Source organism: Neophocaena asiaeorientalis, unplaced genomic scaffold, assembly GCF_003031525.2.
Source record: "Neophocaena asiaeorientalis asiaeorientalis breed wild unplaced genomic scaffold, Neophocaena_asiaeorientalis_V1.1 scaffold116, whole genome shotgun sequence".
Taxonomy (NCBI): Eukaryota; Metazoa; Chordata; class Mammalia; order Artiodactyla; family Phocoenidae; genus Neophocaena; species Neophocaena asiaeorientalis.
The window spans coordinates 428802-451018 of record NW_020174561.1 but is presented as its reverse complement, the minus strand read 5'-3'; the positions used below and the strand labels follow the sequence as shown (position 1 = coordinate 451018).

At 42.0% G+C, this 22217-nt stretch overlaps 1 protein-coding gene across 1 annotated transcript in view; it reads right to left on the bottom strand.

The window, feature by feature from the left end:
• GRM8 (glutamate metabotropic receptor 8) overlaps positions 1-22217 on the bottom strand; it is a 727865-nt gene that overhangs the window by 585534 nt on the left and 120114 nt on the right. Inside the window, exon 2 of the mRNA XM_024757778.1 lies at positions 12472-12688. Within this exon, the coding sequence (XP_024613546.1) occupies positions 12472-12688 (217 nt within the window). The remainder of the gene's footprint in view (positions 1-12471; positions 12689-22217) is intronic.

The following is a 22217-nucleotide window of genomic DNA, read 5'->3' as shown; positions in this document are numbered from 1 at the left end:
ACAAGTGTACTCAGGCTTCTCTCCTTCCTACATGCCCCTGAACTCTGTCTGCCCCCAAATCTGAGCAAGCACTGGAAAAATGGACCATGTCCCCGTTATCAGCTGCCTCTGGAAAGCGGCTGATCAGATCAGGACACTTTCCTGGTCATTTCCCCTTTGCCTACCCAGACTTCCCTTAAAAGTTTCTATTAAGCTGTTGCTTACCGCTACCTACCATATAAAAGAAAACCCTTCTTCCCTTTGACTTTGCAATACTTTTGGATTTTTGAATTCAAGTCTTCTCTCTCTTGCAATAGTCTTAATTCTGAGTAAAGCCTCTCCTTGTCTAAGTCTAGATTGGTTTTTTACTTGAGATAACACACAGAAGAGAAACCTCACTTAAGTTTGTCTGGGAGGATGAGAAGGTAGAGATCTGAGAAGGCTTCCTGGAAATAATCCAAGAACTGAAGGATAAGGAAATGTAAACCAGACCTACGTAGGGGGAGGACAGGAATTCTGGGCCGAGATGTGGCGTGAGCGGATCTCTTGCCACATGGCAGTCGGTTCAGGATATCACCCAGAACCATAATCTCTTGATCTATGCTCTGCAGGGCTAGATGCACTTCTTGTCCCATCCTGCATTTGGTGTTGCTCCCAAACATCTGTACCCAGTGAGTTTCCTAAGTCCAGATTTATCCCTCTGTGTGCCCACAGAGGCTCACTTTTCCTTCAAATATGTATTCTTTCACCCAGCATGCCACGGACAGCTCCACTGAACTCTGGTATCTCCAGAACACCCAAGGGATCAAGTTGTTGATGTGACAGTTACAGACCCTCTCTCGTTATTTTCATGGACTCTCGGTCTGAGGCATTTCACACTGTAGGCTTAGGTTGAGTTCCCATAGCCCAGAGGTAGGAGACTAAAAGAACATGGGAAATGTAAAGACCGTAAGCTTGACAGGAAAGCCTACAAGGGCGGGAATCAGGTTGGACTCGCCCAGTGCCATATCCCCAACCTCCTAGAAGGGGGCCCAAACGTACAATACGTGCTCAAATATTTCTTGAATGAAATGTCACATGAATATTTCCACCCACCCTAGGATTCCTCCTGGCAGTCACATCAAACCCATTCTGAAGGGGAGCACAGTGGTTGCCCTCCACGATACTAAACACAAAAGGCTAACAATGCACTCTGCACTTGCCTCTTTCCCTTGATTGCCCATTATGTGGGTGCCAGCGGTGATTCATGATGCAAATGTGGCCCCTGAGTCACATGGCCCTGTGTACCACTGCTTCAGAAGTAGGTCTGAGCTGCTACAAGAGGCATTTTTTTTCTCACTAGTGGAACAGCCAGAGATATGTTTAAATCATTACTTAAAATTCCTTTCTCGACCAAACCTCTTCCCAGAGCTGTTAACAGGAAACAAAATGTGCTGACTCGAGTTTCACTTTGCCTCCTTTCCCCTGCCTTCCCCTTGTGGAGTCCCCAGTGAATCATGAAATGCCTCTGACCACGTAGCATGGAAAGAAGCAAAGAAAGAAGCCCGGGGTCTGTCAAACATGCAGATGTTAGAGCAGAAGGACCATGTGGCCCAGTTTTGCCAAGGGATGTGACCCTTGAAATAATTGGCACCTTTTTCAATAAACTGTTCATCTTATACCTTCCTGATTGCACTATTCTTGAGCCATTTCTTTTCAAGGAAACCATAATTATTGTTTAGTTGATAAGTTATGATGGAAAGCGGGAAAACACACTCTCATTCTCAGGCCAACTCTTTTAGCACCTACAAAAAAGTGACACGAAGGGATTCTGAGGTTGCTTCATTTCTGCAGAAAGATGTTTCTATATTATGTTCTATCAACACAGTAAAGTGTGGATGGCACCTTAAAGCTCTCATCTCATGCTGGAGTTTCCAAACAGAAGAGCTTGAACAAGAAAATGACTTTGGAAAGGGAAATGAAAGAATGCAATTTCTTTGGGGCTAAGCGCAGGAGGAGAAGTACACGCCTGCCGTGACGCAGGCATTCAGCTCTGACGCAGGCAGAGCCCAGCCGGCAAGGACAAGGGGAAATGGGGCTGGCTACCTTGGTTACGGAAGCTGATGCCTCAGGAGAAACGGGGAGTCCAGGGCCCAAAATCCACCCAAAGAACCGGGACACATGTGGGTTCAGTTCAGACAGAACTCCATGAATCAGGGTTCAATCCAGCAGTTAGGGTTGGTGTTATGGCTGAATTGTGTCCCCCCTCCCCAAAATTCACATGTTGAAGTCCTAACTCCCAGTACTTCAGAATGTGACCTTATTTTCATTGCAGATATAATTAATGAAGGGTCATTACAGATATGATTAATGAAGATGAGGTCATACTTATATGAGATCATCTAATATGAGGTCATATTGGATTAGGGTGGGTCCCTCAGAAGGAACCACCCCTTCTGACACCTTGATCCCAGATTTCCAGCCTCCAGAACCATGACACAATAGATTTATGTGGGAATTCCCTGGTGGTCCAGTGGTTAGGATTCCGCACTTTCACCGCCTAGGGCCCAGGTTCCATCCCTGGTCAGGGAACTAAGATCCCACAAGCCACGGAGCTAGCCAAAAATATATATATATGTGTGTGTGTGTGTGTCATTTAAGCCACCCAGTTTGTTGTACTTTGTTACAGCAACCCTAGGAAACTCGTACAGTTGGCAATAAGAGTTAGGGAGCAGGAAAAGAATAACTCGAAACAGGGACAACCCTGTTGATGACATACCCTGACCCTTCCTAAGCATTTAAATGGGAATTTCTGAGAGAGAAACTCAAACCATCCTCTGAGACTGAACTTTTATTCTAGGGATACGACACTAAAAGGATGAGAGAAATATAAAGACAACAAGCTAGACAGGGTCAGGACCCCCGCACACACTAGGGACCCAACAGACAGGACTCTGTTCAATGGCTTCATGCACAGTCAGACCTCAACAGGTGCACGAGTCATGCAGAAGACAAGACACCTCCACCCTGTCAGGGGAAAGAGTTGACAAGGAATAGGCAGTGTGTCGTGGTTCAACCTCAGAGGTCAGAGTCTGGGGCAGAGCCCCACTCCTAGGGATCCAGAGTATGAGTCAGGGTGAGACAGCTCTGTAAGTTTGCTACAACCTAGAAGGGAGCTCAGGGCTCACCCTGGGACCACCAAGTACAGGGTCCATCTTGGCAAAATCACTCCAAAGCCCAGAAACTTGTAAGCTAAGGTCAGGACAAACTATTGGCCCTGATTAAAACTCGGGAACTGAACAAAACTAAAACTGTTGCCTAGGGCATCGGTGATGCTGGGTGGGAGTGACCGGGGAGAACAGGGGCTAAAGCCGTAGAGTAAGTCAGACACCGATTATCTATAAACGGACACATCTGGGTATCCATCCATAGATCAAGAAATGAGAATTGTCAAAACTGTATGTACTTTTTACATACATTAATCATTTCACAAATACACACATTACAAAGTTGGCATCATATTCTACATGCATTTTTTGTCTCTTTTTCTCAAGAACTTGTGTTGAACTTACCTAATTCATTCCACTCACATCACACAGCGTACTCCCTTTGAGCTTGGGGTCCATAAACTGTCACCCTCCACTGCCTCATGGCAGGTCTTTTCGTTACATGAACTGCAGGATGCCCTCTCTTGGGCACTGTGTTCTTGGCCAATGCCTCTGAATGATGCCTCCATGAAGGCAATGATCACATTCACTTGAAAGTATTTGTTTACATCTCTGTAACCTCTGATACACAGTAACCAGCTAGGAAGCAGAGGCCGTGATTCATCTCTAGATCCTGAAAGCCTAGAACAAGTATGCCCTGATCCATGGTGGGTACACAATAGATGCTGGCTGAGTCAGTTAATATATAGAAGGCTCACAAGGAAGAGGAGAAAGCATATTTGGTGAGCCAACACTGACTGGCATTTAATTAATTCATGCATTCAACTAGGTGCCAACACTCTTCTATGTAGTATATTAGTCATTCTAAGAAAAAATAATAATAGGATTGCTCTCTGCTAGGAGGTACAAAGCAAGTTTCAGGAATGAGGAAGACTGGCTGCTTTTCTTTGAGCTCTTATGTAGGCTTCACTCTGCTTTCTTATTTGCTCACTGAGCAAACTGGGCACAGGTTGCGGGCAATAAGACAACTCCTGGATCACCCATCAGCAAGGATGCCTAACACAATACGAGTTGGCAGTTGTTGACCACTTACCACGAGCTACACATCGTTCTGTATGATTTCTTTTGATTCTTATACAATTGCTATCCCCATTGTACAGATAAGAAAATTGAGGCATAACAAGAGTAAGTAATTTACCCAAGGTCTTATAGCTAAGCTGTGACAGATCTGGAAGTCAAACCCAGCCGATAAGGAGCTCTTAGCCACTCCCCAGCACTGTTTGGCCTGAGGGATCCGGGGTGGGCTGAACCTATAGATTACAGGCTTTGGTATTTTCCAGTAATAAAAAATTGAATTCTGATTGGCTCAACAATGTGGAAGACCAAAGCTTCCCATATAGGTTACGTGTTAGCAAAGAAAATGCATAAGCCATTGTTGGGACCATCTCTGCCCTTCGGTTCCCAGAGCCTGAGGAAGCCTGACCACTAGGCTCGCAGCGCCAACACAGCCATGAATCTGGTGACGATGGTCATTCAACAGAAATTCATGAAGCACCTGGCATATGCCAGGCACTCCGCTGGGTGTTGGGGGAGCGGAGTGTCCTTCCGTTGAGAAGAACACATTCTGGAGGAAGAGGTATACAGAGAAATTGGCATTATGATCAGAGTGGCAAGTGATTCCACAGGGTTAAGCTCAGGGGCTCATGAGAGCACATCACTAAGGATGAGGCAAGGTACCTCAAGCTTGTCCCGATATCTGAACAATGTGCTACCTGAACAATCAGACCCAAGCAAACACAACTGTTGGTGACACCATAAGCAATATTCAACAGCCAGGGGTGACAAGATTAAGACAGGGTAGAATATGTACCACAGCAGTTGTGGAGGGCTAGTAAAGAGAACGGAGAGGGTAGGCGGTCAGGAGCCACTCAAAATCTCCTCTCTGATCTTTCAGGCAGAACTTTGAAGGTAATTAATGAATCAAGCAAAGCCTTCCCTGGCTATTTATCCTACACACGGGCAGTACATCCACCACCTTCATAATGATCTACAGCTTTGCCACACATTCTGGAAAAAAAGTCTGTATTATCCCCATTCCTTTCACTAGTAATACCTGATGTCAAATAGCACTTTAGAGTTTATAAAGAACATTTCACAAGTATTCTAGCACGTGATGATCACTGAGCAGAGGGCCACCATTTTATAGACAAGGAAATTAATCTTCAGACAAAGTCTCATAATTGACGAAGGGGGATTTAGACTCGTTTTTGACTCCGAGCTGTGTTCCACTGCATCAAACTGCCATTGTTTACTAAATACTTAACTATGGCGTTAGAATCATAGGTTTCAAAGCATCTATTGAATGCTATTTGCCATTCCACATTAATAGCAGCTGTTGCTACTTAGCAGTTCCTAAGCCCTAAATATTAAGCAAGGCCAGAATGTAGAACGGCTTTGAAATGATGTTCCATTTGATCAAGTTCTGCAGTAATTGTCAAAATCGTATACACTTTCTTTGGATCCCTATAAAGCTTCCGCAGGATCGCTGCACCTGCAGTTCCAATTTGCAATCTCCTCAGCCCTCCTTTGAAGTTATTCTTGCCAATTGCCTGGTGTTAATATTAATTAAATATGATTTGCAACTTGAAATGTGCTATCAATGGAAGTCAGCTGTGGGAATATAAAGTAAAAATTTCAATTGAATTAAAATGTTTCCTTTCATTCACAGTATTTTACAACATTAATACTTTTGGCAAATTGATTTTTGCCTGCTGGAAGTCATTTTTCCAAAGCAATGAACATCTATGGGAAAAAGCTGCTCTTTATGTACTTTTTTCTTTCTCTCACTTAAAATACTTTGTTTTATTCTTGAAGCAAATCCATTGCAGTTAATAGAAACTTGATTCTTGTTTATAACCCAAGAGGAAAAAACACTTTATTTTAAAACTGTACTGAGATAGCTTAAAATTATCAGAGGGCACTTTTCCATTGTAGAGGTGGAATGAAATTTCCCTTACTTTATTTCTTGACCCACACCGAAAATAAATTACTATCAAATGTTTTGGCAAGTGTCGGTCATTTTATACACACAAAAATGAATTAATTAAATTGATTTATTGCATTAACATTTCAAACAGATTGTGCCAATCCAAAGACCTCTGTGATCCCTTCCAAAGTCAGAGATTTTAAGATTCTGAACACGTCAGACAATAGTCAGAAGCTTCCAGCATTTGCAAATTAGAAGAAAAAAAGTCACGTATGGTAGATTTGACAGAATCAGGTCTGTTCTGCCCCTTGTAATGTGTGGGATGACGACTCGCAGGCCTGTCATCTTCAATAAACCATTCATAAACACGATGACTGATTAAGGAGGTGCGTTGCCATACTGTGCAAATCCACAGTGAAAAGATAAAATGTTATCACAGATTCCTTTTATCTTCAAAGATAAAGCTTAGCTTCCTTGCCTCTTAGAATGATCGTGGCAGCATTAACATTTATTATCCTGTCTTCTTTTTTAAATAATATAATAAGGTAAGACAAAGAAGGGAAAGAACCTGTCTAAAGCCTCAAGGAAGTCATTTATTGAGTCACAAACTACAATTTCCAGAGCTTATGACAGAAAAGCATGGGTATGTATTATTAACCTTCTTATTATAATATCAATGAAAACATCATATCAGAGCATTAAAACAAGACAGACATAGAGGACTGTGGTCCTAACAACTGAGGATGTGTAACATAGGTGATGGAGAAGTCTTAACCATCAGCAGCAACTAAGCTATTCCCTTCCCTCAAGCCAAAAGAGACCAAAGGGGGAAATAAAAATAAATTAGGCCAGAAAAGACTCTAGATGTCCAAAATTTCCCAGGTGTCATTGAAAAGAACAATAGCTTGGAATTACACAAAGCAGGGAGGCTGAACAGCCGGTACACCACTGTAGAGGGAGTGTCCACTGTGATCCTACTAGGAGGCTCCTGACTACTTAGAATCCTGGCAAAGCCAGACACAAGGACCCCACCACCCACCCCCGTCTGGAACCCTGAGTTATCCATTAGGTCACCTCATCTACCCAAGTAGTCAAGACTGGGAGAGTAAAATTCTGTAGCACTTCAAAAGGAACTTTTGAGCTGGTTATATTATGGTCTGCTCCATTACCAAATTCTGTCTACAGAGCACCCCCCTCATCTTTATTGCTAACTGTTTGTCCTCCTGGCCGACCTCCCATCCCTGTCACTGGGAGTTATCTCCCTAAGTACACCCTTCATCACTACCACCCCCTGTTATGGGTATTAAATTGTGTCTCCCCAAAAGATACAGCAAATACCTCAGAATGTGACCTCATTTGGAAATAGGGTTATTGCAGATATAATTAGTTAAGATGAGGTCATACTGGAGTAGCGTGGGGCCTTTAATCCAATATGACTGGCACTCTTATAAGAAGAGAAGACAGAGACAGAAACAAGAAGGGAAAAGACAGCAATGTGATGATGGACGCAGAGACTGGATTGACAGAAGAAGCTAATGAACACAAATGATCACCAGCAAATACCAGAAGCTACCGAGGCAGGAAAGGATTCTCCCCTACAGGTTTCAGAATCAGCATGGCTCTGCCGACACCTTGATTTCAGATTTCTAGCCTCCAGAACTGTGAGACATTATGTTTCTGTTGCTTTCAGCCACCCAGTTCGTGGTGTTTTGTTATGGCAACCCTAATATACCCGCTCTCAGGGACATTCCTTGATTCTCCGCCACTGTACCACACACTTTCAGCTGTGCCCTCTGGCAAAGTTCCTGTTCTCTTATGAATATCTGCTCAATAACCTTGACTTTTTCATCAAGAACTCCTACCGTCGCCTATCATGGAAAACTTCAAAGAAGACTGAGAGCCCTCCCATGGCCACAAACCCATCAAGAGAAGAGAAAAGAGAACACTCTGCCCTATTCTTAGCTTTCCCTTACTAAATCTAGCCCATTATTCCCAAATCTTCATTTCTTTTTCATTTATACTAATTTTATTTTTCCAGCTTTTTTGAGGTATAATTGACAAATAAAACTTGTATATATTTAAGGTGTACAACATGATGTTCTGATATATGTACACACTGTGAAATAATTACCCACAATCAAGCTAATTCACATCTCCATCATCTCACATAGTTTTGTGTGTGTGTGTGTGTGTGTGTGCGTGTGTGTGTGTGTAGTGAGAACACTTGAGATCAACTCTTAGCAAATTTCAAGTATACAATACAGTATTACTAACTATAGTTACCATTCTGTACATTAGATCTTCAGGATTTATTCATCCTGTTTAACTGAAAGTTTATTTCCTTTGGCTAACGTCTTCCCATTTCTCCTACCATCCCCCACCAGCTCCTAGCAACCACCATTCTACACTCTGCTTTCATGAGTTTGACTTTTTAAAATTCTACCTATAAGTGAGAGCACATATAAGTGACAGCATGCAGTATTTATCTTTCTGTGTCTGGTTTATTTCACTTAGCATAATGTCCTCCAGGTTCATCCATGTTGTCACAAGTGGCAGGATTTCCTTCTTTTTTAAGGCTAAATAATATCCCATTTTACATATATTTCCTTTATCCATTCATCCATCAACGGACACTCAGTTTGTTTCCATATCTTGGTTATTGTAAATAATGCTACAATGAACACAAGAGTGCAGATATCTCTTCAAGATATTGATTTCATTTTCTTTGGACATATACTTAGAAGTGGAATCACTGGATCATGTGGTAGTTCAGTTTTTAATTTTTGAGGAAACTCCATATTATCTTCCATAATGACTGTACCAATTTACATTCCTATCAACTGTGTGCAAGGCTTCCCTTTCCTTTACATCCTCACCAATGCTTGTCATCCCATACCTTTATGTAAAGCTTCTCCCCAAGAGTGTATCTTTCACCCCCTTTAATTCACACTCTACTACATGTTCTACCTCAGCAATTACCCTTCCCACCTCAATTATCAATTTGAATGAGCTTCAGATCTATAGCTCAATTCCTGCCTTGGCTTTAGATCAATGTTCTTTGTTGCTCTTCTCCACAAAGGTATGTACCAGTACTCACAGTTTCTTGGGTTCATAACCAAACTATGCTTCCCACCCCAAACCAACCTTTCCACTTCACTGTCTCTTTTCTATTCATGGCACTTGCATTTTCCCAATTGCCCGGTTTCAGAATTTCAAGCTTAATTTTTTTCTTACCTTCGAGCTCTAATTCCAATCAATTGCTAAGTTCCAGAGACTCCACTTCCAAGTGCCTCTCAAGTCTGTTCCCTCTTCCACTTCTATTACCACTACCCCATGTGAGGCTAAGACTGATACTATAGAGGCCTCTCAACTGGTCTCCCCATCTTCCGCTTCTCATTAGCAAAGTCTTAAATACATATCCTAGTAGACCTCTCTCTCCTCGGTAGTTTGCTCCATTGTCTAGAAAATAAAGGATAAAATTACTATCCTATGAGGTAAAGTGCTCACCTATGTGTCCTTGTCACAAAGCCTTCCAGTTTTGTCTTCCATACCTCACTACACAAACTATGATCCAGTCAAATTGTGCTACTTGTTGATCCCAAATATTTTTCTTTTGACTTCTCCAATAAAAATGCTATAGTCAAGGGGCTGAGATTATAACAGCTAGGATATCAAGGGGCTATTTGTCTTATTTTATCAAATAATTCCTGTCCCTCTCTCCCTGAGAAGGATCCCGACCAGAGAAGAGACATCACGGGCATCTGTGTTCATGACCATCATTCACTCATAAACTTCGTTCTCCAAGACTCACGAAGGACACTTCCCCAAGTCTCAGATTTTGTTAAAATGAAAAACATTCTAAACAAACCATACAGGCATTGTACCACTAAACAGATTTTCCTTTCACTATCATTCCATTATGATCTGTCAGAATTAACCAGAGACAAAACATAGGAAGCCTCAATTTACACTGAAATTTCTTGTCAATCAATGTTCTTGAAGAGAGAAATCCTGAACAGAGTACAGGAAAATTTAGCAGAATCGGGAAAATATACAATTTCATTAATAGGCAGACACTCCAAAAAATGAATGTATACATCTCCTTCTCAGTCAAGAGACTAAGATTTTTAAAAACACTAGTAACACAATGACAGAGATGTCATCAACGTCGTAGTAAGAGGAGCAAATGTTATCGAACTAATGAATTTTCATTAGAGGCATCAGATCATTTCAGAATGGGTTAAGTTGCTACCCTATGCCATTCCCATTAATATCATTGTCATGTAAAAGGTTTCATTTTCAGCTATTTTTGTCCTGGATAAAATCTTTGTCATTAAAATGAGGGACGATTTTGATATTTAATATATTCCATGGCATACTCTAGTGTGGTACTAATTTGGCCTTTTCAGTATTCTGCATATTAATTGACAACCCAGCCCTCCTCCATTCCCCAGATAAGTGAGAACTGAAATAGAATGGAAAGCCAATCACGTCACAGAATACTGAAAGGATCAACACAGAAGAAACAGGTTGCTCTATCAAGAGCATCCTACACAAGGCACTAAAATTATTTTCTCCCGTACTAATGAGTAAGATAGAGACAGCAATAATTAATGGTACCGTCTGAATCCTTTTAGGTGACAGTTACCTAAGAAGAGCAATGCTCCTTAAAAGTGAAAACAAAATATTTCTTTTTTAGTAAGAAGAGTAAAACTGCGATCTCACTTAACTTCTAGAACAATGCATTTTATCAGATGCTTCAACAACTGGCAAATCATGTCCTGTACTGAATTTTTCATAGTAATCTGTTTCGTGCACACAAAATGTGCCCTATAGTTGAGAATGTACAGGATCACTGCAGAAAACTTCTCATTTCAGTACATACTCTATTAGTTTCCTTCTGTCGTTGAATTACCACTTTGGTGAGAACCGACATCAGCTGCTTAAATAATGCATTAACCCTGCTTTCAGAAGCTATTGTTTTCATTTGAGTAGGCATTTCTCCTAAGGATAAACTTGGGATTCTTTTCCAAGAAGGTAATGTAATTTACCCTCATTTAAAGTTCAATTGAATGTTTTGAATCATCTTTATAGCAGTAGTGATATAAATTAAAATTCCAAACAGCACAGGTTATGGCATCGTGGATATTTACAACAGGAATGAATAGTTGTCCCTTAAATAAATTAAGCCAATCTTTCCAACAAAACCAGGTCTTTTCTACATTTTCTGTAACAGCACAGCACTTGAACAAATGTTAAACACACCAAATATTATGTATAATAAGTTTCCATGTTCTGTTATATGCAGAAGAACAGATCGCAGGCATCTTCAAGTGTTTCAAAAGAAAACCTTATTCCAATAACTTTGTCTTTGCTAATTAGGGAATAAGCCCAAATCACTCCCATGGTCTTTTCCTGCACTGAAGCTTCTAAGAAAAACAATAAATTATCAATATAATTTCCTGCAAGTTCAAAATTACTCAAAAACAGCTAAAGGGCACGTTAAATTTTCGACAAAACATTGTTATTACTTTTATAGAAAAATATGCAAATTTTATTCAGTAATTCTTAGTAAGAACAACAGCATTTGTTAAGTAATGGTAACATGTCTCCTTTCATCCACAAAGTTATATTGTTGGCCAGTCAGCAATAATATTTGTGCCCTAAGTTGTTTTTGTTTTCTGGTTTTTCCACGCAGTGTAAGCCTCATGGTTATATATACACGTAGTAAAACACCTACAGAGATTTGGATGAGAACCTTGAAAAAACCCGGGACAGAGTTCACGAGCACCCTGTTTTAACCAAGTTTTCACATCTTGCCCTTTAATCCCACTGTAAGCTTCAGAGTTTGAGGTAAGAATAAAAATTCAAAAAGTGAAATATGAGAATAAGAATATCGCTTATGTATAGCCTTGGGGGCTACTTCAGTACTGTTGTAAGATGATTACCAGTCTTAATTCCCTCTAGTGTTGGATGTTAAATTCCACTGCCTTTTTAAAAAAATTTAATGACTTGCTAATGTAAACCTCCATCTAGAACAATCAAATAGTATGTCATTTATTCAAATTTACAGTGGCTCTAATGTGCCAGCAAAGTCCCTCGTCAAAAAAGGCAGCTTTAAAAAATGTTCGCCTGAGTCAGGAGCTCTAATTCCTAAATTAGCACCAAAGTGTCACCTTGATAGACCAAGAACAACAAAATCATTTATAATAAACCCAGCTTCCCCCTAGAGTGGACAGCCTGGGTCACGGATCTCTAGGAGCTCTAATTATCCCAAACAGATCAGAGAGCTCTTGGGGGTGCTCAGACTTCTGCAACCTGTCATCTCCAAATGCAATAATCTGATAAATATACGCTTACCAATCTCCCGCGAGATCTGAGTGAAGGCCTCCACACCGCTCTCTCCGTAGTTGCCCTCAGAAGCCAATGTTGACACATAATTCCACCCCAGTGCCGTCACAATGTCCACCATGGCTTGCGCTTGGTAGGAGTCAGGGGGGACCACCCGAGAGAAGAAGTCATACCTGGTGTTATCACTTAGCTCTGGGGCTGTGGATGCATAGCTGATTTGAGGTATCTGCGAAACAAATGACAGGTCATTTCAACCCATGAGGACTGCTGTCAAATGATGGATTGTCACACAAGAGACGAAATAGCCAAAGCTATACCAGAAACCTAGACAGATCAGCCTGCAGCCAAAATATGGTTTCATGACCACCAATTTAATTAGAACGTATTTTATAAGGGTCTGTGGACTCGCTTTCTCTCATAGCACATTTCTAAACAGTAAGACAGAATTTAGTTTGGGTTCAGGTCCCATTGTTTCAGAAGCCAAAGCAAAGCGTTTGTGCTTTTCGTTTTTGTTGCTTTTTTATTCTGTACATGATAAGTTCTGGTGTGGAAATGAGGCAGAAATGAACATGAAATGTACATACATGCTTCAGAAAAAGTCACCTCTGAAATCATCTTTGGCTTTAGGACATAAAGGCTACATAATAATGAACAGAGAATTTAACATGAGGCTATTTTTATGCTTGATACCATTTCAGTCTTAAGATTATATTTTTGGTAAAGTATTTTAAATATATAGTTTTGCAAGTCTAGCCACTGCTTATTGATAATACCACAATAAGATTTGGGAATAGCTAACCATGTATCTTTTAATTATAACATCTTTCCAGCCTTCCAACCCTCAAAAAAAAAAAATCACAAAACAGGAATCCATACCACAATTGCTTTAGGAAAAGAGACTATTTTCTGACATAAAAAGGGTGAATTGCTAGAAGATATTCAAAATTAGAGATCGTATGTCATTTCTCCTAAATAAATTCAAGCTGAGAAACAAATTAACTGCATGCCATAAAACTACCCCTAAAAATGTTTGAAATGCAATATTCACTCATATAAACAAGTGAAGACTCTTACTCTACCAGTGAAAAGTGCTAGGATAGAAGAATACAGGGATGTTAAAGAAGTATGGCAGAAGGACATGCAGGCTAGACGGAGCACGGAAGATGCAGGAAATCTGGCATATAGGCCAGTAAGGACATTTCAGCCACACGAAACTGCATGTCCAAGGCCATAGAGTCAAGAAAGGGCATGGTGGAACTTCCCTGGCAGTCCAGTGGTTACGACTTCACCTTCCAATGCAGGGGGTGAGGGTTCAATCCCCGGTGGGAGAGCTAAGATCCCACATGCCTTGCAGCCAAAAAACCAAAACATAAAACAGAAGCAATACTGTAACAAATTCAATAAAGACGTTAAAAATGGTCCATATCAAAAAAAAAGAAAAGAAAGGGCATGGTATGGCATTGCAGCATTTCACATGGTGGGAATGCAGGATACCAAGGGAGGAATGTCAGGAAGGAAAACTGCAAAGCTAGACAGAAACCAGAGGATGAAGGGCTAGTCGGGTATGACAAGGAGTGTGGATTTTATTACCAAGGCCGTGGGGAAGCACAGCATGATTGTAACCAAGGAAATGACATAATCAAATTTTTGTTTTAGAAAGATCACATTGGCAGCAGTGGGGGAGAGTAGCAACCCTCAAATTTCAGTGTCCACCTGGGCAGCCCCATTCCCAAAGATTCTGACTTAGTATGTCTAGAGATCTAGGAATCTGCATTTTAATATGCCCTCCAGAAGAATCTGATGCAGGTGGACCCATACTATGCTTAGAGATAAACTGAATTAAAGGGAAACCACACTAGATGCAGGACAACCAGTTAGAAAACTACTACAGAAATCTATGTAAGAAAGCATAAAAGCTGAAATAAGGCAGTGGCAGGTGGAAAAAAGGAAGGGTGTAGAACCTGTAAGTATCTAAAAGACAAGGAAAGGTGTAAGAAGAATGCGTAATGACTCTCAGTTCTATGGCTTTGGTATCTGAGTAGACGATGTTTGCTATTTACCAAGACAGAAAAACAAGAGGAGATTCTGGAAGACAAAAATGATGTGTTCAATTTTTGACTTGTTTCTTTTGAGGTTCCTGTGAGATGAATAAAAACAACTAAAAAGTGGGCAATTATACGGTGGGATCTGGAGTTTAAGAGACGTGCATGTCATTACTCCTCTGCTGCCTTGCTGTGGTGTGAAAGTTCAGAGGTCAAAATGATTCCACGATGCACTAACTCAGGTTGCTTGGTTGAAGATGCAGGTTTGACTTGTACATAAAACCATTAATTCTGCTCTCCATCAGATCCTGCAGCTAGTGTCAGTGCTCTGATGTCAAAGAAGCTGCTGTTCCATCTTCCCACACAGGGCTACACACTCTGGGATCCAACCATCACTTATCACTCCCTGGCCAGATGATTCCCAAGCCACAAGGAGGTTTTGACTCTCCTCTTGACACCTTTATAAACCCTCAACATCTGTATCCAAACCTTTCTTAGGTCTAGAGAGTCCTACTCCGTATTGGTAGCCAGTGAAGTGACATTGAACATCCTAAGACATGAAAGCCCCCTCGCCCCGGGAAGAGAAGTAAAAGAATGTGCTTGGAGCTCTCCAGGGTGCTGCAGGATTTGTTCCGCTTCTGTGTAACCTGTGTCTATATTGCCTACGAAAAATGATTTAGCCTATTTCACACCCAATTCTTCCGGTAGGACCAAAATAACTTGCCTGTTAACACTGTGGGATCATGAAAACTAGTCCTGACTTGCCTTCTTTTTGCCCTTTCGCTTTCTCTGCCAGATACACCAGCCATCTCTTGATAGACTGTCCCCTTGATTAGGCTTTGTGTCTCTGTAGCAGATAACTACTTAGCAAGGACACCCGTCCAAATCTCTAACCACACACCAAATCTTGAATTTTTTTTACCTTTTCTTGCTTGCTTCTAGAGGACCGGGGAAAGAGACAATGGATGATTCGGTGAGGTCTACACTTTACTAGGTAAAACTTTCCCAGAGATCAAAAGCATGTTCATTTCTATGTTCTAATGAAAAAGATCCATGAGCCTGACCTTCATTTTGTTTGTTTGGTTGGTTTTTTTTTGCGGTACGCGGGCTTCTCACTGCTGTGGCCTCTCCCGTTGTGGAGCACAGGCTCCGGACGCGCAGGCCCAGCGGCCATGGCTCACGGGCCCAGCCACTCCACGGCATGTGGGATCTTCCCGGACCGGGGCACGAACCCGTGTCCCCTGCATCAGCAGGTGGACTCTCAACCGCTGCGCCACCAGGGAAGCCTGTGACCTTCATTTTGGAAGGGTTTCTGTGTGTGTGTGTGTGTGTGTGTGTGTGTGTGTGTGTGTAGGAGGGGATGGGGAGCATTCTCTAGCAAATTCTATGGCACTCTACCATTTCCTTGTCCTATTTGGATGTATAATAATCCGCCTACTTCCTCAGCTGCCCAGAGTCCAGCAGGAAAATGCCCTACACAGCCCCCACCCTGCCTATAATAATGAGCCACCCTTTTCTAAAAATGAGCACAAAGTGTGAAAATCTAGTGTTTGAAACCAAAACTAATTATCTCAAATTACTACCTTCAGTCAGTCACTTTCAGGGCTGTTTAATTAGCAGTTAGCAACATGTGTAGGATTAATTAAACAGGTGTAAAGTGTATATAAAATAAAAGTGCAGATAAGAAATGATTGTTTGAATAATTAGGTAAAGGACTTTCTCCGCAAAGTCTTGGAGAGTTTTCTCTTTGCGGATCAATGTGCGGAAAAGTAATGTGAGAGTATGTGTTTGTATTTTCATTTGTTCAGTTCATGCTATGTCTCAGCCTACAATAATAGACGCCAGGGTATACAGAGCATATTTCAAGACTTTTCAAATTGTCACGGAGTCGCATCTCATTTTTAGTTTATTGTGGTCGACCACTAAGCATTGGCTCATTCAGTATTTTAATTTCTGTGTTGGTATCCCCAATATTTCCATTACCCTCAAATTAAACTCCTACTGGCAACTAAAGTGGGAATTATTTTTAAACCTGGAATGTTTCTTTTTCTTTTCCCTACACTGAATCCATCCTAACTAATCCCTTCACCCTGGAGGTTTCAGCTACCAGAAACAAAAACAACAATTAAAAAAAAAAAATGTAGTGGATGGGCCATAGAAGTAAAGAGGGAAATGAGAGGGAAAAGGAGAGTGTACCAAGAAAAGAGGTGTTAAGGAATGCATTCTGCATCAGCTCATCCTTTGTAAGATGTCACATCCTTTATAAGCCTCTGTTAAGTCCCACTTGCCCATTCAAAGGATAATATCCCAACTCTTCAGTCTGGCTCCTGAAGCCCTGGTGTCGGATTCTGTCCCATCCTCCTTCCCAACTTCAAGCCTTTGCTGTCATACCCTGATGGCACCTTGCCTCCCTGCCCACGCTGTTCTCTGTGTAGAGAGACCCCTCTCCTCCACCTGGTGATCAGCACAAATGCAATATCCAGCTCAAAAGTTTGGGATTAACACATACACACTACTGTATATACAACAGATAACCAACAAGGACCTACTGTATAGCACAGGGAACTATATACTGTATATCTTGTAATAACCTATAAGGGAAAAGAACCTGAAAAAGAATAGATACATATATGTATAACTGAATCACTTTGCTGTACACCTGAAACTAACACAACATTGTAAATAAACTGTACTTCAATCAATCCATCCATCCATCCATCCACGCCCTCCTCCCTGGGAAGCTTTCACTAACACTCTCAGGCAGAGCCGTCTTTTGTTGCCCCTTGTCCCGCAGCCTCCATCATCTGCCATTATAACCACAATTGTGTGCTGGCTTAGGAGCCCCTCAGGGACAAAGTCTCTGTTGATTTATTTGGTGTCACCAGCACCTAATAGAGCAAGTGCTCAATGAATGTTTGGAGGCAATTAATTACTCAAACTGCGGCAGGAATTTTGATACAGCCTCTTCCCCATGGCCCCCTACCCTACATTCCACCAAAATGTCATGTGGGCTCTTCTCCATTTGTGCCTCTCGATCTTCTCCATCTTGCTGTATGTCCTAGGAGGTTGCTTTGTGACTGTCTCACCTGGGCTCCCTCACTTCAGGCTTTCAGTTGAATTTGGCCCATGGGAGGCACCTACAGAAGATGTGAGGGCAGGAGAAGACAGAAGGGAGTAGTGAAGTCCCCATCTCCTTCCCCCGCCACAGCCCTCACTCCGTGTTTCTCTACCTGAGTCCTCATCCGCGGCTGAGGCCCTCACCAGGTTCCCATGATGAGTCACTGCCCGTGGCCCTTCAGGTCTTCCCACAGTTGCTAGTTCCCGAGTTCTCCCCATCTCAGGTTTGGGACTTTAACTGTGCCCACGCCTTATAAATGGTCCTTTTATTCACCTCTCTTCTATTATCCCGTGAGTGTGCCGGAACCCTACCAGTCCACCCACTCTTCCAGGTCTCTGTAGAAGGGACATCGCTGCCCTGCCTCCCCACCCTCAGCCCTGCCCTAACCTCCTAGCTCTTCTCCATCCACTTTCCCTCCCAAGCCTCCTCCATCACTTGTACTTACAGGATGTTTTCCTTCCCTTTCTTGGTTCAGTGTTTTAAGGCATCAAATTGCACCATTTGGAAACACCTGTCATTTTGCCTTTTTTTCCCATTTCTTCTTTTCCTTGTGCTGAGGTTTCATAAGACTATGATGTGTGCTTAAAATACGGCCAGTTTCCATTACCCAAATAAAGCATATCTGCGGCAGTCAACTGAACTTGAGCTTCCATTTTCTGATAATTGTTTTGGTTAGGGAAAAAACCCGCCCCTTCTCCCACTATATTTTCACTTCAGCCTATAAAAGAAGAGATTCCTACCCTCAACTTCATCCCTCTTGGGGAGTTCCAGAATGCGTTTCCTACCCAGACCTCCTCCTCTTATGTATTCTCCCAAAGGGGAGGGAAAACTGAACAAGAGGTCAGAGTTCTGTGCTTACTGGGCAGGAGCGGATAATGCTGTCCCTTCATTCTCTGACCTGCCCACACACAGCTCAGGCTTGTTTCTTTTCCCTGTGTGGTAAGAAGAACAGGTAGGGTCTCCTTTCTTGGGGCAGAAGCCCACCGCTTTCCATATTCTACTGACAACAGGTGTGTGAGAGAGCATGAAGTCCATGCCACTGGTTGAATGAGAGACGTCAAGTCTTCTGTGCAGGCAGAAGTGGGTCCCAAGCTTGCGATGTGATGTAGGAGCAGGAGGCCCCATTTCAGTCTCAAGTCCACGCTGGATCCTTTCCAATCCAGCCACGTGTCTGGGAAGTTATCTGGTGTTTGCTCAGCTCTTAATAAAACTAATTACTCAATCTACATTATCTAGGTATTCTGTGAATCTTGGACTGACATACTCTAATATATTCCAAAAGTTTAACTTAGATCTCAACTTAGTTCTATTTCAAAAGAAATTCATGTACAGTTTCTTAGCTATTTTGTTAAAGATAAAAACAAACATATATATATATATATATATATTTTGAGGTCAAGATAACCCAATGAATGTCAGAGGCTACCAATTACCTATAAGGCGTGGTACTCCCATAAACACTTGAGCAGTAGTTCATTTTTGGAGATCGGAAACTGCATTAGCTATTAGGAGCAAGACGCAGTAGTGAAACACAGGTGAGTTCAATTTTTAACTGCCACCTGATGTGCCGCGGGCAAATATTTTACATTTATATAATAATATTTTATATATATATAATTTATATTATATATAACTATTATATAATATAATATATATTATATTATATTTAAACAAAAAATATTTGTTTAAATAGTATTGTTTAAATTTATTGTTTAAATAGTATTATTGTCCTCCAGTGTCTGTTTTCTACTTCTTCCAGACAGAACCCCAGACTTTTACCTAGGACTTGGCCTAGCCTGGTACATTTCCCAGCCTTCTTTGCAGCTATGATCATTAGTATAGCGGTGAGTGTAACTTCTGAAAACATGTCCTTAAAGGGAGACAGCAGGCCTTTCTCATGCCCCTCCCCCTTTCCTACTGGCCAGAACTTAGACATAACCTAACATTCAGTTAGTCATCTCAGGCCATGCCGTAGGGATGGTAGAACAAAACAGCACGCCCCGACCTAGTCCGACCCACTGTGGTATCTGGATTCCTAAAACCACCTGATGGTCTTCCAGCTTCCACTCCTGTCCCTCCCAAATCCATTCTACACCAGCAACCAAACTGATCTTAAACAAAATAATAATAATCAGGTCATATCAAAATCTTGCTGAAAGCCCTTCAGTCATTTCCCCAGTAATCTTCAAATAAAGCCTAAAACTCTTTCCACAGGACCCTGCAACTCAGCATCTGACCTCTTTTCCCCTTGCTAACCTGACTCAGTGCACTGGCTTCCGTTCTGTTCCCTGGCCCAGCCAAGCCCTATTTCTTCCCCAAGCCTCGTGCCCATTGCTTCATACACTTTCTAGACAGAGCTGAGAGCGCTTACAGCTTCCTCAGGTAGACTGTGTCTCTCCCTGTTGAAGTCACTGAATCTAACTCCACATGACTGACAGGGTGAGATGGGATGTTACTGAGATGCAAAGGGGCCGAGAGGTTTTTACCACCCTAAATACTCTTTCATGGCCCGAGAAGATTACAATTCCACCCCAGGTGCCTCTTTAAAGTTCCCTACTGTTTGCACGTTAAAATACTATGTTAAGTTTGAAACTTTCCACATCTGCTTAAAATGACATGAATCCCATGTCCATTTTCCCCAGTTTCTGGTTTGCCAAGGATCCCATAGGAAGCCAAGACACCCCTGACAGGCAATGAGCCCTAAAGCACAGCTCAGAGGAAGCCCCTGAGGATCATAGGAAATGTAAGCCCTCCTGCAAGAAACTCACATACATCTGAGGACAGATTTGCAGACAGAAGACCATTTAAGACCTGAGTCACACACATCTTCACCATCAATTCCTACTGAAAAGGTTTTTGTGCTTTTTCATCTCTACAAAAACCTCATCCATTGATTGTCGACCTTAATGGTAGAAGAGGTTGGCGGGTTGGGCTCTTGGTGCCTTTCAATAGCATCCTTGGTTTTCTCCAGTGAAAGATCAGCTTGAAGCCATGCTCTTCCTCAGGGGGTAGTGCTTGTCTGAGCACTTCTTCAGCGATGCTAGCCTTATCAACAGCAGCCATCGCTATGATAGCTTCCTGCCACCTGGTCTTGGGATGGATTTGTTTTCACTGCAGAACCAGGTCCAGAAAAGCATAATGATTACAGCCATTAACTTTGTCTTTTCAAATTTGACTGCTCTCTGGTATTAAAACTACTAGTTGCTTGCGGCAAAACGTGAGTATTTAATTAGAAACTGGATAAAAATGAGGAGTTGGGGCTAGAAGTCAATGTTCAGCACTGACCTTCCCCTCCTCACACTACCCTGAGCTTTCACGCTCCTCTCAGATTCATGAAAATGGAATGAGGAGAGGGAAAAGGAGAAAGGAACGTGGGGCCAAAGCGTGAAGCAATAATAAGAGTGGCGACTCTCCTGAATTTGTTTCTGAAGTACTATCCCCTCCCAAACCAGGACCTGCTCAAAGAAATCCACACAGTGGACACAGAGTAAATTTCCTGTTGGTACAAGTTAATGCCAAATGTGAAATTAGTCCCTGACTCTCTTCTCAGTTGAATTCCCACCGTTGATTCAGAGAAGGACCCAAGTTTTTGTGTTTTAATGCACTGTGGGGTTTAGCAAAAGAAAAGGAGAGGTGGTCTATAGAAACGGGAAATTGTGGAGGCCACGGAGAGAATGATTTCATTGTACTGTAACGTTATCTTTCTCCACAACATCAGCTCATACAGAGAAAGCAACATCTAATTATACACGCGCAGTGAAAGGGCCTGTGGTCAGTTAACACAACTAAGTATAGAGCGATGGTTGGAACATTTAAGGTCATGAGTGTAATTCTATTATGAGCCAGGATACAGACCTTACCTCTCACCAGAAACTTCCTTCTCACAAATGCACAGCACCCATAACAGAGCCAACCAGAGAAGGATGAGACAAGGTCAATCCATTCTCACTAGTAGATAAATAATTCAAAGACGGTTTGCTGCTGATGGTGAATCTGAAATTTCAGAGGCAAATATGAAGAACACGAAGTCATAGGAGGCACACTTTCTTCAAAAGATGAATAATGCATTTTTGTACATATGTGTGTATGCCTGAAAGTAGACATATATGTTACACTACAATGTCATCTCTTGGTTTCACATGATCCACTTGGATGTATTCTACTGAGTTTTAAAAGGGTGCATTTATCACCACTTGTTCAAGCGTATTGTATGAGTCTGGGAAGCGAAGAAAACCCGGGAGAAAACTCCCCTGAGTTACCTGAATTCAAGGGCACTCTTGAATTCAGGTAACTCAGGGGAGTTAATAAGGGGTCTATTTTCAAGGTAGGGGCAGTATAGAGAGAGTGACAGTGGAAAGCCATAGTCAAGTAGGGTCAAAAGGGTTCAGTTGCCACCCCTGTGCCCTAAGAACCAGAGGAAGGAGCAGTTACAGAAACCAGAAGGAGTCACGGACAGAAACCATTTGAGAGAAGCAGTGACCACCCACCCCCGCCAGAGGGAGGGACACAGCCACCCCCTGGCGACACTACAGGGTGGGATCCAGGAAATTATATCCCAAACTCTGCCCTCCCTGACCTCCTGCTGGATCTCCCCT